At 38.5% G+C, this 17,433-nt stretch overlaps 1 protein-coding gene across 1 annotated transcript in view; it reads right to left on the bottom strand.

Moving 5' to 3' along the window:
- Positions 1 to 17,433, bottom strand: part of LOC108784922 (dynein heavy chain 3, axonemal-like) — an 899,093-nt gene that overhangs the window by 325,457 nt on the left and 556,203 nt on the right. The window contains exon 43 of the mRNA XM_018553871.1: positions 4,502 to 4,651. Coding sequence (XP_018409373.1) covers positions 4,502 to 4,651 — 150 coding nt within the window. The remainder of the gene's footprint in view (positions 1 to 4,501; positions 4,652 to 17,433) is intronic.

Raw genomic sequence — 17,433 nt, forward strand, 5'->3', positions numbered from 1 at the left:
GTGTACAGACTCAAAATGCTTTCCTAGTATGCCATCCCAAAGAAGCCATTGAAAAATAGGCAATTTGTATTTATAGGCCTTAATGGGCAACCCTATAGGTCATATGATAGACTCAAAAGTATGCACTTATAAAATATCATCATTTATTAAATCAATAAAAGAGATATTCAGTTCACTCATCCATAAGAACAGAAGAAAACTGTATAAAAATCTAAACCACATAAAAGTCCAAACAATTAAGGATCAGACTTAAATGGATCTCTCCATCTCCCTAAGAGCATTATTTAAACAGTTGTGAGTAAATCACCATTGATATTTCCAACTTGCATTTTATGGTTTAAAAAGCAGTCTTGTTCCAGATATATGTAAACATATAATTGATTGTCACACATTTTAAATCATCTATTGAGTTGTAAATATGGCTCCTTTTACATGGGAAAAAACTATAAGACATTTTAAAAAGAGAATATTTGACCATATTTCGTATAGAGCTAGAGGTGATCTCTCGACACCTGTTAGATGTAATTTTGCAAATCATCATTTTTCTTATTAGGCTATATTTTTTGTCCTTGATCATATTCACCCAGATCCGAGAGGGGGAGATATGGATAAGCAGAGCTTATGTTGTCAAAATAAATTGATTTGTTAGTTAAATGTCACAAAATATCTTGACTTAAATGAACAAATTAGCTTTAAGTCATTCCTCTAATATAATGTAGTTTGATATGTTATATAGAAAATCATATGGAATTTGTCTATATATAAAACAATAATATATTTATATGTACAAATCATATCTTTAATCTTTCTCTTGAAGATACATGAATTATGTAAAATTATAGGACTTTTTCATATTTGTTAATTATCTTTTGTTTTCAGAAAGTGTTCTCTTTATTTTTATAGGGGGCTCTCTGCTCTCCACTTCATCTCTGGTACATCTTAGTGACCCCCTGTTCTCTATGTAGCCTTTAGGCATCCTGGAATGAGATCCACATGTGCCTTGTTGTGCTCAGTGGGAATACCCCAGTGGGGGATATGTTTTGACATCTTTATCCCCACTGGTGGTTTCCCTTCCCAACTGACATGACCAAAGGGATGCACATAATCTTCAGTATATATTACGCTACAGAAAATGATCAGAGCCTGCACATACTACAGTTAATAATTAGAGACTGTGGGCATGCTACAGGAAATGGTCAAATACTGACACAATCAGGGTTATTCGCAAAAGGGTGAAGAGTTTGGAGAAGGCAGGAGAAGTGAACAATCTAGGGCAACATAGCTGAACTGGAAAGTGAGCTGAATTTGACAATTTTTCCAAATCAACTATGTTGTCCTAGATTGTTCACTTCTCCTGCCTTCTCCAAACTCTTCACCCTTTTGTGAATAACCCTGAATGACACATGTTGCAAAAGACTACTAGATAAGACTGCATTTACAGTCAGCACTCCCTACAGCCCTCCGAAAAATGTAATAGCACCTTAACATGTATTTGATACTCCTCTCAGTAAGATCCATTACACATTTCACAGAAAAAAAGAATGAAGAAAGTATGAAAAAATTAACCAAATCTAAAAGGTATCTAGTATTATCCAGTTTAATTAATATTTCCCTACGCTGTCCCTGAGTAAACACCTAGACAAGGAAAACCCTGAGGGCCACACAGAATTAATACCAAAGGGCCGCATGCAGCCCTTTGGACCCAATTTGGGCACCAGAGGGCTAAAAACTTACCATGATACACAGCGATCAGCATCCTTTTTTATGATGTTAGATGTCAAATGGGCCTGTCAGAGACCTGCTGCTTCCGCGTATGTGCCAAGTCCCGGGCCCCGTACTACGCTTGTGCGCATGCACGCGCCACAGATTGGACACGGAAAAACGTGCCAAATGGCACACAGGAAGTGACGCTCTCCAGCTATTACCTCCCCTATTTAAACTCAAAATCCGCACTAACTCAGCTTCTTGAATCATCTATCTAAAGATGGCCTGGTAGCCTCCCACACTGCCATACCGGGGACACTGCCAAAATTGAAAACAGGAAATGAAGCCTGTTTACATATAAGCTATCTGGCAGCTATAGATCTTAAAGACCCCTGATGTCTCCATAAAGAGGACCTGTCACACCCTTTTTGCTCTTTGCTTTGCTTCTTAGCCCCCATGTGTGATAACAATATAGTAAAGTGAAAAAAGTAAAATAAAAATTTAAGTCACACATAAAAAAGAATAAAAAAACAAAAAAAGTAAAGTCCCCAGCCCCACATACACGTGCGCAAGCATGTGTTGGGTGTGCATACATGCGAAAACGTCGATTGCGCCCATTACGTCAGAGTGAGAACAATAATTCTAGGATGATTATTTACTGATGACACTAAACTGATGAGTGGTAAAAGCTTTTAAAGCATTGCCTATGGTCAATTTTGGATATGGTAGTTTGTTGCGATTTCGCGGGTGCGTGCAATTTTAAGGCTTGACATGTTTGGTGTCTATTTACCCGACGTGACCCCATATTTTCTATTTTACCAAAAATTGGGTAATAATAAATGTATTATAACATAATGTTCAAAACAAACTGGGGTTTTTTTCAAAATTTTCTGTAATTTTTCCTTAATATAGTAAAAAGTAAAATACCCAGTTGTGATTAAATACCACCAAATAAAAGCTCTATCTGTTCTCAAAAAATGGTATAAAATTAATTTCAGTACGGCGTTGCATGACTAAATAAATGTCAGTCAAAGTACCGCAGCCCTGAATACTGAAAAATGGCCTGGCTGGGAAGGGGGTGGAAACACCTGGTCTTTAAGTGGTAAATAAAATAAAATGCTTTATAGATAGGAAATATATAGAGTCAAGTTTTAGGAAAGATGTTTTCCTAAAACAGCTATAAGATGTTTAAGGCTTTGAGAAAGCTGCTCAAAGTTTGTTGAAAGCTTTATAAATGCGGTAACACTGCTCATAAGACAAGCATTTACAAAGTGATGCCTTTGTGAACAAGGCCTGAGATGTTAAGTTGTGGTCAATTATAAATTCTCAGTTTATTGTATTATATATTTTGCTGTACACCATATACTTTGTATTTTGTGTAGCATACACTGGCACTGCTATATATGGACTGTACATTCATGCAGTTCCATTTTTTATAAAGTTAACTTCCATGTATGTTTTTGTCACTTGATGGCCATTAGTTTAACACTTCTAGAAATCATGGATTCAAATTATAGTAATATTAGAATGAGTTACTTACCCTAAGACAATATCTATCCAGTACAAAAAGAATCAATAGAATCACTCAAAGCGTATGTCAAGCCAAAATGAAAAAAAACAAAACAATGAGTGCATCTCTGCAATACATGGGCATTTCCTTGTGTATTTATTCCTATAAACATGTGGCAACTACAGAAAAATGCTCCTACCTTCCTTTTTTACATGACAACACACTGGGAAGAATTTATCAAAACTGGATCAGACAAAATATGGAGCAGTTACCTAGGGCAACCAATCAGCTTCTCTCTTCAGTTTGTTTAGTTAAAGTTTAAAAATGAAAGGTGCAGGCTGATTGGTTGCCATGCACAGCTGCTCCAGATTGTGTTTGCTGCAGTTTTGATAAATTCCCCTCACTGTATTTTTAGTTATGAATTTCATTCTTCATGCTGTTAGCCCTGACTACTTTATTTCTGATGGATTACAAAAAACACAGACCTCTCCTCACCCCCCCCCCCCCCCTCCTTTTTTTTATTTAAAAAAACACAGGCCTCCCCCCCCCCCCCCCCCCCATCTTTTTTTTTAAATTCAGTGGGACAAAAGGAAGCAAAAAAGAAAAGTTAATTGTTAGGGTTTGCATACACCTTAAACATATGAAGCATAGCTAAATCTTACAGCAGTCTAGATAGATAAATAGCACAGAACAAGCATCAAGAATTGTATATTTTTACATGTACAAATGCATACAAAAGGTAAGAAATACATATTATATTGTTATAAGAAGAAAGTTATAGTAGATGGCCCTTCAAATAGCACAATCATTGAGTCCATTCTTGAGCACATTCCTCTAAAGGAACTATTTTTTTCTTTGAAATGTTATGCTGTCAAAGTATTTTTTTTTTTTTGCTTAAAAATAATCAGTAATTGGTAGGCTGTCAAATTACGTATTTTTGTAAAAAAAAAAAAGAAACAGTAAATCCTATCTTAAGGTACACTTAAATACAAGCCAATCAAAATAAAACTTTTAAAGTGGCTTTTAAATAATGCAAGTAATGACATACAGAGTAACTAAGATGCCTTTAGTAAGAAATAGCAAACTGTTTTTAACTGTGTCATTTACTTCAATGTGTGAATCTCCATTTCTTAAGGTTGCAGAGAATCTTGTAACTCAAAATGTTTTCCTGTTGTGTCTGAGCAGATGAGGAATTATAAAGACTAATACAACAATTTAACGCTTCAGAGAAACAGTGTATATCATTACTGCTCTGTAGCCAAGCACGCTAATTAATATTTATTGCACCTGTCAAACCAGTAGCCATGGTCAATCCATTGCCTCAGCAGTTCAATGGGAGGCTGGGCACCATATTTCTCCTTGGCAGGCATGTTTAGGTCATCAACAAAGACAAAAGCTTGTTTCCCTGGTGGAGTACCGTACACCCTCTTCTTTTGCCTGTAAAATTAAATCATTAATTTAGTTCATGTTAATTTCAACTAACTTGTAAAACTGAAAAAAATAAAAATACTCAACAACTTCAAGTGTTTCCTAAGTTACATCATTGTTAGCCACAATTTAAGTCTCAGCAATCTATGACCTCAGGGTTTTATCAGATGTGCATTAAAGGTCACCTAGCATTGTGAGGCGGTGGTTATAAATCCACATGGAATTTAATCAAAGGTGGCAGGGCATTCTGAGGTAAATAAGCTTCCTGAACTATTGTAGCTGGAACCTTTGTTAAGCACTGACAAGAAAAGTGAATAGCAGGCGGTAGGATTAATCAAACGCTAAGAAATGCAACCAACAGACTTCAGTTTATCTGACAATGCAAGGAAAGGTTTTAATTTGTAAGACTTGAGGGTAATTGTTCTCAGGTACTTAAATGTTGTTTCTTTGCTGGTAAAATAGACAAATAAATGAAAAGTGAAGCATTTAAAGCAAAAGTATTATATAAGTTTTGAATTACTTGTTTAGTATTTTTATGTAACACAAAAAAACAAACACGGTAAACAATAAGCAGATTTTGTTTCCCTGAGGAAAAGGGAATAGTTGCTATTTTATTTTAATTGCCCTTTGGAAATTTTCTAATATCAACTGATAAATTTCTATCACTTGAAAAGCAAAAGATAAAAAACAAACTATTTACATTTGACAGCATTATTTGTAAAGTAGTAGGCTTTAAACAAATGTTTCCTGCATTATATAAAACTCTACTTCATAAAGTAATGTGCAGTTATCCTTTGTGATGCCTTTAGTAACCATTTTTGTTATGCTTTTGAACTAAGTACAGTATATGCTTGTTTTGCTTCTACTCAGATGTGAGCCCTACTCAGTTTACAACAATATAAACAGTACATGATATAATGAGATCTCACAAAGTAATAGAATAGAATAGAAAAACATGAAAGCAATACCTATCTAACACCATCTGTAAATATTATCAATTAGACATGTAAGCTGCGGGAAAATTCGGTTCGGATATTTTGTTATTTCAGAATTCGGATCCGAAATTCAATTGGGTTCGGGTTTCGGAATCGGACAAAATCCGAAGTTCATTAATTTCAGATGAGTTTACGAATATTCGTTGTGAGTAAATCAGAAAACCATATACAGATATTAATACTAAAGCTGAATCTCCTAGACCTGAATGGCATTCGGGATGCGAATTTCTGAATTGCATTTGGGAGCTCCCAGACTCGACTGGCATTCGGGCTCTGAATTTCCTACTTGCATTTGTAAATTCGGATCCCGAATGCCATTCTAGGTCTAGGAGCCGCAGCTTTGGTAATATACTGTATATACTAAGCACACATTTTCAAAAATTCATGTTCAGACCCATTTGGATGCATTACACCGAAAAACACATCTAACTAGCTAGAAAAGTCACATGTCCGATTCAGTTTAGTTTTTGAACGAAATTCGCCCGGGATCAGAAATTCGGATTCGAACACATTCGTATGCATTGGGATTCAGAAATTCGTCCACATGTCTATTATCAATGCACTCTGACCTATGTACCCCAAACTGTAGAACTAGGAGAATTGTGTTCAGGGTACATACAATAAAAGATGGGGTTGCTGTTTATGAATGGGTGGCTCTCTGTGAGAACAGCTGGGGGTGAAAGTACTGTCTTACTGTTTTGTAACTAATAACCTGTCAAACCCACAATGACTTGTATTCAGGGCTGGATTTCCCACAAGGTTAACCAAGGCCCAGCAGGGAGTAGAGGGGCAGCAGGGGTGTGGAATACCTATCTCCCAACACCCGGGACATGCCGTTGTTTTCTACATTTAGCCCTGCTTTAGGCACGCAGGGCTAAATGTACAGCGGGGAATCCGCCGCTTGTTTTGTACAAGTGATCTCAGTGATGTTGCCAAGATCACTTGTATGCAGCCTGCAGGTCTGCCATTCTCCATTGGGGGGTTTGGCGGGTAGGGGGGTGCTTTGAGACACCTGGCCTTGTGGCAGCAGAGAGACTAAATCCAGCCCTGCTTGTATTGGAAAGTTAAAACCAAACTCTGATCCCAGTACTCCCTTCCCTCAAGGCCCCCCTTCTGTGTGTTTTTCTTGTTTTTTAATATTCTTAACTTTTTCTTGACAATGGTGAGCAGTGCTGATAGACACAGCTAAAATGAAGTGATGTCATCAGTGAGGCTCTCTGCACCATTATACTGTGAATAAAGAGAACCATGTTAATGCCCCCTTATGAGGCAGGTCCATAACACCCTGCACTCACAGTAGTCCACAGTCTTGTGTGTTGATGGACACATCGGCATAGCTCTGGATTAAAGTAGATATTGCAGCCTGTGTTGCTTTTTTTAATTTTTAACACCTGCCGGGGTCTATTTTAGTTTTTTTTTTTAAATTGCCCAGAGTTGTTCTTTAAGTGGTGAAGGGGTAGTTCATATTTCTATAGAGTATAATAGCATGCACCACACTTCCTTTTTTTTAAAGTGATACTTAGATTGATTGTACCATTATAAATATAGGGTATTATTGCCAACACTACACTGCCTATTTTTTAAAGTGACACTTGGATTGCTTGCACCATTATAAATATAAACATGAGAGAAAATATAGTGATCACACCCAGTCAAATTAATTTTTTTTAAAAAGAAGTTAACGCAGCCTCTGCAGGGAAGAAACACGTTTCTGCAAATTTTATATCACATGTACAAAACCGACCTGCAAAGACCAAAAGCTCACATTCTTTAAGACAGTTCTAATTTTTTTGATACGTTCCAGTGCTTCTTTGTGTGATAATGTATTTGTGCAAATAAACCACAGGATCTCACAAGACGTGACTGACTGAACAAGCTGCAAGACAAAAGTCTCTAAGGATGGGATAAAGCTATATTATTTATGATCATACATGCATTAACAACCCAGCAGTACAGTGTTGCCAAATTACTTAATAGTTTATGAGCTGATGTGACTAGTTCTTTTTACACTCCAGACTTTTTTCGTTGTTTCTAAATGGAACTTTTAGAAAATAACCTCAAAGAGTTTTAATCCCTTCTACAAAAATAACACGATATACAAAATATAGAGAGCCATTGATGTAGAAAAACATAAATTTTTTAAAAATCATCAGCCTGTTTATGCAACTTGACAATTTTTTACATTTTCTATAGCACTATAGCTATATCTAGTTTGAGTGAAAAGCAACAAAGACCTGAGCCAAGAGAATACTTTAAAAAGAACTGCTCATGACTGGGCTTATACAAGTTGAATAATCAGTCTTATATTGATATTATTGCACAGGCTTTCTTATAAAAGTTTTCATACATTCCCTACTTTCTTGTGCAGCTTATTTAGCTAGAACAACCCTGGATCCAAAAATCAGAGGTGAGAGGCCTCCTGATGTTGACAGTTGCAGCCATATGAAGTTCGTTATTGTAAGCTGATAAAACACGATATCATCTAGCTCTTTGAAGAGAACCAGTCACAGCTGAGCCTAATGTAGGTATTTAATATTCAGTAAGCAAAGGATATACTGTTCAAGTTTATGTATGAAAGATGTATATGTGAAGTCTTGTTCCCTAATTTATCTAACTTTGACTCAGTGGCATTTTTGTCCCTCTCACCCACAGCAAAGATGGTTGCCTTGGGTGGTAGTAGTGCTGCATCTGTATACGTGAATGGGCACACACACAGACAGTTTGCTTGGTAATGCAGAGCCCGTTAAACATGCAGGCTCAGTATCAATGATGCTGACACTGTTTGTGTAACAGGTGCAGGGGCTGGTCATGGAGCTCAGTAATACTGAGCCTGTGATTTTACCAGACTTAGGGGTCTATTCACAAAGCTGCCGAGGGCAGCCGAGTGAATGACCGATCAGAAGTGAAGTGTGCCGAACACTGTTCAGCTATTCACTTCAGGCTGGTACGGCTGATTTCAGCCGTACATCGGCTGAAATCAGCCGTACATCGGCTTGCTTCGTGTGGCTTCGGATCAGCCGAACATGCTCAGCATGTTCGGCTGACCCGAAGTGCAGAAGGAGTTCGACTCAGCCGATCCAACATCTGGATCGGCTGAGCCGAACCTCCGGCAGGCTTCACACTGCTGTTCGGGCTATTCTGAAAGATCCCGAACAGCAGTGAGAGAATAGCCGAATGCCGCCGAGCGGCATTTGGCTCGGCTGTTCTGCTCGGTCCCAGAATAGACCCATTAGTGTTTCTGAGCTGCACTGAGAAGGTGGTGTACAATATAGACGCTATGGTGTGAGGCAGCCACTTCAGTTGATCTCATTGACAGTGTGGCCCCTTACCTCTTTTCTACTATTCCTCTAACTGAAACAACACAATGAATGTGGAGTTGAAAGCCTCAGAAATAATTGAGTTACACTTCAACAACACTTTGCAAACTGCTTAAATTATAGAAGCATCAATATTCATTTCACAATGGATACACAAGGAACATTCAAACATAAGGGCATAAGTATGCAGTATTCAAAAAACATAAATAGTAAAATCAGTCTGGGGGTGATGCATTACCTACTACTCTTCCTAAGTTCAACTTCATATGACAGCATTGTTAATTTTTTACTACTTTCTAACAAAGCTTCTAAGGTTTGATTTTCCTATCTTTTTGTTGCCTCAAGCTGTAATACTTTTCTGAACTCTCTTCACTTTTTTTTTAATTTTTCTCCTTTGAAGAATTCATTTTCACCTGTATTATTCATATGCTTCTACTTGTACTCACAGAAAGGATCAGATCTCATATGGATTGATGCTATAGCAAGGTCCACTCAAAAGAGAACATCACTTTAATAGACCAATATGTTAATCTTTACTACTTGTTAATAAATTTGGTGAGAGCCCAATGTTTCATACTGTTAAGAGTATTGTGCTCTGACTGAGTGGCCACCAAGAAGAACATATATTGCAGTAGAGTTATCCTGGATTGCTTAAATATACATTTTAATCAGGTAATTTTCTTCACCGAATGTTCATCTTATAGTATATCATAATTAACCATCTGCCTACTATAAATGATTAGTCATATTCCTCATCTTGATGTGTTGGCTTTAGTGTGAACATGAAAGATGAACATATTTTTAAACACCCAGTGTGATCTGCAGTCTTGTTAAATTAGTCAAGATGACCTGATCTGCAAATGTAGATGGTGCTGATGGCTATGTACCCAAGAAGCTTAATCCATTTATTCAGTGGCATACCAAAGGCAGGACAATTGGTACACCTCAGATGTGGATAATAAGGGGGCATATTTTCCTTTTGCTGGTCATTCAGACAGATGGATACCCAGCATCTCTCTGGTAGCTTTTTACTGACATCAGTTATGATTTAGTCATTTGTAAGATAACAATCTTCCCACTGCCCATCAATAAAAGTCGCATTCTCCCTCCCACATCATCAATGCAAAGGAGCATTCTTCCTGCCACTAGCCATCAATGTAAAGGCTATCTTGTCCAACTGATCATCAAGGGGATACATTTCCCCTGGTGTAACTGTAGGGGGACATTTCTTCACTGACTACTGATTTTCACTTTCTGTATTTGTTTTCTGGTCAATATCATTATTTGTTTTATGTCAAAAGTATTTCTGAGTGTTGAAATTAAATATCATTTGATGCTTCATTAATCCCCAACTGAATTAGGGTATTTTTGTAGAAAAATCCAGATATTTGAGGATTGGTTGGGTCATTTTCACTATGTTTAATACCTATGTTGCCTTCTGTAATTATTTATATGCTGTGTCTCGTCTGCAATTAAAAAAAAAAAAAACTTACCTGCCTGTTCGCAAACATCTTCAGAATTTACACTAAGCTACAAATGTGTTTGTGACATGTGCAAGAGCTCATTCATCTCCTACAATGCCATTAAGGTGGTTGAAGCCCCAGCTTTCAGAGGAAGCTGGGGAGAAGATGTTGTGTCAGTGAGGGAGTGAGTGGAGTTGAGTTAAGTATAAGTGGGGCAGGGGGGGCCCTTGACAAATAGACTGTCAATTTGCCCTGTATAGATAAGGTAATAGTGCCTCTTTAATAAATTATGCAGTAGGCGTGATAACATATCAGGCTACAATTGTAATCATAGTTAGCTAAAAAAATCATTGTTTCATAGTTAGGAAAATGCTTTTCTTTCCACTTTTGCAAAGAACACTTACTTCTAGAAACAGAAGCCATTTTACTAGCCATAGATTACATTCTAGTCATTACATTCAAAACAGTAGGTAACCTGTTTTCAGCAAACATAAAGGATCAGACTTTACCAATCCTTAAAACGAGCAAAAGCTGTATCTTGACAACTGTTTTCATGATGCAGTACACACCTTTCCTCTCCTAATGTTATACAGCTGACAAGCAAATATGATTGCTACCAATTAGGTAAGAGAGTCAATGAAATAACAGAAGAGTTTCCATAAGTACAAAGAATGGATGGTCATCAAGGAACAAACCAAATATTTTACAAAGAAAACCTGGAATTAAAATATGTCACTAGCTGAGTGAAAGAAAATGCATTTTGTTTCTGTTAGATGACATTACTAAATGACAAATTTCTTAGTATACAAAATTTAGACAACATATTTAAAAGGATTCTGTTCAAAGTCAATACAAAATTAATAGAAAATAATTACAAACATATAAATGTTATTTAGCTCTTTTCATGAATGTAACGCAACTTACAATTGTTACATTATCTCTTGTAATAAAGCCAGAAATATTTTCAATAGTGGCTCTTGTTATTAATAACACTTCTCATTATTAACTTCACTTCCTCTGCACTGCTTCTTTGATGAGAGCCTGAGTGGATAGGGATGATGCATATCAATGGAGATTAAAATATGAACGTGTACTAAATAATTAGTGAGACTTTTAATTATTTTGCTAGCAGGCCTGCAGCAGTGATAATTTAGAAGGAAGCAAACACATCCTTTAACACTTAATATTTATTTTCCATACAGCTTGTAACACGAGTTTTGTAACAAAGAAGGTAAATGTGACTGGAATACCACCTAGAAAGAAAAGAGCACAATCCATTCCCTTTATTAATTTGTCACTTAAAACTAGTAGAATGTGAAGCACAAAAAATATATTTATTTTATCATAGAGGCATAGTCAGTTTGAGTTGGATCTCCTGTTGTTTGGTTGGCTAAATGCCTTATGTCACTTACTGTGAGTATAGACTGACAGAATATGGTCATAAGGGAATATGGAAAATTCAGTAGTTGTCATTCTGCCACTTTCAACTAAGTATGTAGTGAAATGAAAGACCCTCAAGATATAAAAAGTGAATATGACTGGTAAACATAGCATGCCTGTCTAATGTTCTGTCTGTTTATGATTTGCGCTCACTTTTAATTTAGGAAAACAGGAGCATTTAGTGTACTAGATCAATGAAAAGAACAAAGCAAGCAAGATGCTCAACTGTGCTGCTAGGTTAAAATCACAGCAAGTAGGTTATAAATGTTTTAATGCAATACAAAGCAGAATGATGACATTACCTTTAGCATCCCTTAGCATTTAGGGCTTGTTCACACCATGTCCGGACCATGTCCAGACCAGAACAGTTTGTTCCCAGACCAAAGAAGCATTCCAATGTATCCCAATGGTATTTCCGGGCTCTGTTCACACCAGCGCAGTTCGTTCCAGTCCGGACAAAAAAATACTGCTTGACTAATTTTCTCTGGTCCAGAAAACACTGGAACACATTAAAAATGCATGCAAACACACTGGACTGCACCTGAAAGCCCATTATAAGTGAAAAAAACCCACACTGGAACATGGCAAAAACACACTGCACTTAGTTTGCAGATCTGCTCCAGATCTGGTGCGGACATGGTGGTCTGCCATCCTTTGAGAACATCCCGAATGATGAAACATGTCAGGGGTGGACCTTGCTGAGTCTATTTGATCCAGAAGTCTGTGGGGAGTGAGCACTCTGGGAGAGGATCGCTTTATTTACTGTTTGCAGGCTAATTTTAAAAATAGCTCATGTGAGTATGACTTATTTATTCTAAATAAACTTTGTTAAGTTTTTACTGCAGGATGAGTGGTCTTTTATTGTTTTTTTAATATGGTAAGGTGAGTGGAGGCTGATCAAGCAAATTGATTGCGGAGAGGAGAGGAGTACGGGACTAAGAGGGTGGAAGATAGCTGTGCTTGAATGCAACACTATATCACATAGTGATTTGATTGTCCTTTTATTCTGGTGAGTGCGGATAAAAAGCTTAATTTTTGGCACAGGGGAAGTTCAATGGTGTGGATCGTCTGGGATCTGAGCTTTTAATTGTACTAATGTTGTATGGATGTCACCAGCACTCCAAGTATGACAGAATACGTCAAGATTTTAGTGAATCTTCATTTTATTTTTGAAGTCACTTAAAGTGGAAACAAGAACTTTCGGGGCCGCGCAGGGTCCCCTTCATCAGGCTTAAAGTGAACATGAGACCCTGCGCGGCCCCGAAAGTGCTTGTTTCCACTTTAAGTGACTTCAAAAATAAAATGAAGATTCACTAAAATCTTGACGTATTCTGTCGTACTTGGAGTGCTGGTGACATCCATACAACATTTTATCTGATACGGCGCCATCCGTAGTCATTACGAGCACCCATTTTTTCCACATGGGAAGTCCGGTAAGGTGTGCTACAGGTCCTTGGACATTTAATTGTACTAAGGCACTATTGCAGTGTGGAGCACTGGTTGGACTTTTTCATCACTTTTTATATAGAAGTAATCGAACACTTATTTTATATGGAACTTTAACATTGGATATTTTTTCATTTTTTTAATGTAATATTGTCACTTTTACTACACTTATTAGGAGATATTTATTGAATAATAGAACTTGTTACGTTTGAAATATTTTTTATAAATTATCTAATGATTTATTTATAATATTTTGGAGGCACTTTAATTGAAATTTCTGATATTGAGACACTTTAGTTGAAAGAACTTTAATATACTGGTAGCACTATGCACTTTTTTTGATATATGGTGTGCACATAGCCTTAAAGAAGTTAGTCTTTAAAGAGAGAATAATGTAAGAACCATTCAATTCTAAGATGCCCTTTCAAGAAATAGCAAAATATAAAAACGAATGCATATTTATGAAATGGTGAACCCAGTAACTAAGGCAGAACATGCAAACTGAGGAAGAACAGAAATTCCAGCATGTATCCCAGATTTTTATTGACTTTGAAAAATCACATGCTACAAAAGAATTTTAAAGCCAACTCTAGTCAAAACTCTTGTTTTATTTTTTTATTACTGTTGTTGTGGGAGAATTAGATCTTCTCCTCTTATTCCAAGACTTTGGGTCAGCTCAGATCCATTATGATCTGTTAAACACAGTTCTAACTATAGGTTGATTTAGATCTACAACCATAATTGTGACTGACTAGGGGATAAAGGAAAGCCTTTGGGACAGAGCTAACTTTTTAGTTGCTCTTTTCTCATTAAAAATAGATTTAAAAAAGTTATATGTTTGTGTAAACTGTAGCCATGGCTTTTAAAAATGCAGTAGGCTGGTCTTCGGCATTGAGGACCAGATAGAAAAGCAAGTGCTTTTGGTACCTGCCTGTATTTAGGTTAGTCTTTAAATATATGTGTGACAGAGGATGTGGGAGATACAAAACACACATGGAGAGTAGTTTTATAAAACCTTTGGCAAAGCGGTCTCTTTATTAAGGAGTCAACATACAGGTGGTAGTCCGGCACAGCAAGATTAAATGCACAGGGTCACAGGGCAGCAGTTCAGGCATAGCAAGGGTTAAATCCTTAGGTCCTATGCTATTGGGGATCCCCATGGCGGGATAGCACATCTTTGTTTTGGCGCTGGCTTTCCCGCCAATACTAAATGGTTAAGTTGTATGGCTGCGAGGCCATACTCCACCACAATAGCCGAACGTTGTCCCAAGAGACTCGATTCAGCCAGGTGAGTGGGTTGTGGTCAGTGAGGATTGTAAATCCCTGGCCAAAGAGGTATGGTTGCAGTTTTTTCAAAGCCCACACAATGGCCGGGCACTCTTTTTCTATGGGGGCGTATGCCACCTCCCTATCGAGCAAAGTGGCTAATGAATGCAATGGGGTGTTCTTCCCCTGCATCGTTCAGTTGGCTGAGGACTTCTCCCACGCCTTATGTCGATGCATCGGTCTGCACTAGGAAACATTTGTTATAGTCAGGGGCTGCCAGAACGGCTCTGCTGCCAGTCGGCATGGAAAACTCCCTGCCAAGCCCACCCACAACTCTTAAGAGGCTATGAGAGGTGCAGGCACGAGAGGGGAGGGACAGAGGCAGGTGAAGGCTGGTTGCTCAGCAACTAGCCTTGCCCCCTAAAGGCAGAGTGACCACTGGGAATTGCCTGGGCACCCTGCTGTGTGAGGCTTCCTGTGGTATTTTTATATCTGTGGCTGGAGATTAAAAGCTGCTGGCTGCGCTGAGAGGGAGTCGGTGGATGGCCATAGAGCGACAATATGCTTTTGTCCTTATGGAACCCCTTGCATTTAAGGTTCCGGTTGTACACAGCATCTTGGATTCTTTATATATTGAGATTAAGCCTCCTCCTCCTGACATTAAGCTCCAACCCATAATTAAACTGTAACATGCATGAAACTTTGAACTTTTTAGGCCTAGTTAGGTCCACTTTAACCTCTCTGCTAACACCTAGGGGTCTATTCACTAAGCTGCCGAAGGATCTAGCCGTAGCTTTGGCTGATCCTTCGGCTAGCTTCTGCCCCAGGACACCTTCGGTTCAGTAGAACCGAAAGGCTGCTGTACCAGCTATTCACTATAGTCCGTACAGCTCCCGAAGTTGGCCGAGCGGCTCAGTCAAGCCGAAGGCATATATGGTTACATGGTAACCAGGGACACTGATCTCCAGATAGCCCAACTCTCCCGGACGCTCTGGGAGTCTCCCGCTATCAGATAGCGGCTCCCGGCCGCCTGGGAGAGAAACACTTTCTAAAGCAAAGTCTTACCCTGCTCGATCGAGCAGAGTAAACTTTTCCCTGCTCTGTTGGCTTTTTTTTTTTCTTCTGACATCGGAGCCGTTGGCTGCCATCAGAATTTTTTTTAAAAACACCATAGGAATGCACAGCTACATTCCTATTGGCTATTTCAATTTGCAATAGCCAATAGCAAACTAGCTATTGCATCCACTTTTGGCCAAAAATATGTAGAAGCCACTGGAGGCCCAGCAACCAAAAATGCACGCCTGGACTCCAGTGCGTCCCTGCACCTTATTAGGAGGAGTTGGCTACCTCCAGGTACACCTGCATGTAATTTATCGACTTCATTAATATGCTCACACTTGGAGACTCGGATACATAGAGTTAGGACCACACTTTGCAGAGGTGCCTTGGCGCGGCAGTGTGGCTTCTACATATTTTTGGCCAAAAGTTTGTGCAACTAAAACCTCTGATTTTAACGCATACTGTTGACAGGGCAATTTGTTTGGTTGCAGGCTGGCTGGCAGGTTGAGGCTGGGAAATTTTTGTGTTTTGTATTGTTGTAAGCCTTTCCAATGTGCGCCCTGCTATAAAGGCTGGCTATAGATTCATGCATGTACCATCTTTTCTAGTTTAGCTATTGCACCCGCCCACTGCTGCTGTCAATCAGCATAGGGGACCTGAAGTTCTCCATCAGGTCCCCTCTAGTGATTGACAGCAGCGGAGGGCGGGAGCAATAGCTAAATTGCTATTGGCTATTGCAAATTGAAATAACCAATAGGAATGTAGCTGTGCATTCCTATGGTGTTTTTTTTTTTTTTATTCTGACGGCAGCAGAACCGCCCTGCCAATAGAAAACAGTTGGGTGGAGCTAGCTGTCACTGCTAGCTTCGCCCACTCGTTTTCTATTTTATTTTTTCTACTTTTTTAACTGTTTTTCTATTCTGCTCGGTACCACAGAGGTACCAAGCAGAATAGCCGAATGCCGCTTGGCGGTATTCGGCTATTCACTCACTTCTGTTCAGCATCTACGAGAATAGGCCAAACAGCAGCGAGTAGCCTGCCGGAGGTTCGGCTCAGCCGATCCAGGTGTTGGATCGGCTGAGTCGAACTCCTTCTGCACTTCGGGCCTGCCGAACATGCTGAGCATGTTCGGCCGACCTGAAGCCACACGAAGCAAGCCAATGTACGGCTGATTTCAGCCGATATACAGCTGAAGTCAGCCGTACAAGTCTGAAGTGAATAGCCGAACGCTGTTCACTTTGAGTCGGTTATTCACTCGGCTGCCTACGGCAGCTTAGTGAATAGACCCGCTAACCTATAACTAGACTTTGAAAATGAACATCTACGCTAACACTAAGGATTAACCTGTAACCTCACCTTTATTTTATCCTTTAACACAACACTTGAAACTAAAGGCTAACTTTAGCTCCTACATAAATCCTAATTCCAAAAGCTGGGTCCAATCAGCATCCTGAGCTCAGTGCTTTAAATACATTTAAGACATTCTAAAAAAGCATACCACCCAAAATGTAATTTATAGCCCAGTGAGTTGATGTAGACAATGACTTCCATGTTTATACATCGTTATATTGCCCATTTAACATGCAGATTGGTAAAATATACTGAATAAAATAGTCAAATGGATGGTATAAAGGGAAATAATAAAAAAAATGCTTGTCATTGGTATAATGTTAGCTTAAACATGATTTCATAACCCAAAAAGAAAAAAATATTACTTTTCATTTAGACCTCAGATAAAATGGCACAGTGAAATTGTTTACCTATGCTACGAGAAATCTAAATGTATCTTCCCTGCAAGCATGCTG

This window comes from Nanorana parkeri, unplaced genomic scaffold (genome assembly GCF_000935625.1).
Source record: "Nanorana parkeri isolate BGI_ZX_2015 unplaced genomic scaffold, ASM93562v1 scaffold132, whole genome shotgun sequence".
NCBI classification, from domain to species: domain Eukaryota; kingdom Metazoa; phylum Chordata; class Amphibia; order Anura; family Dicroglossidae; genus Nanorana; species Nanorana parkeri.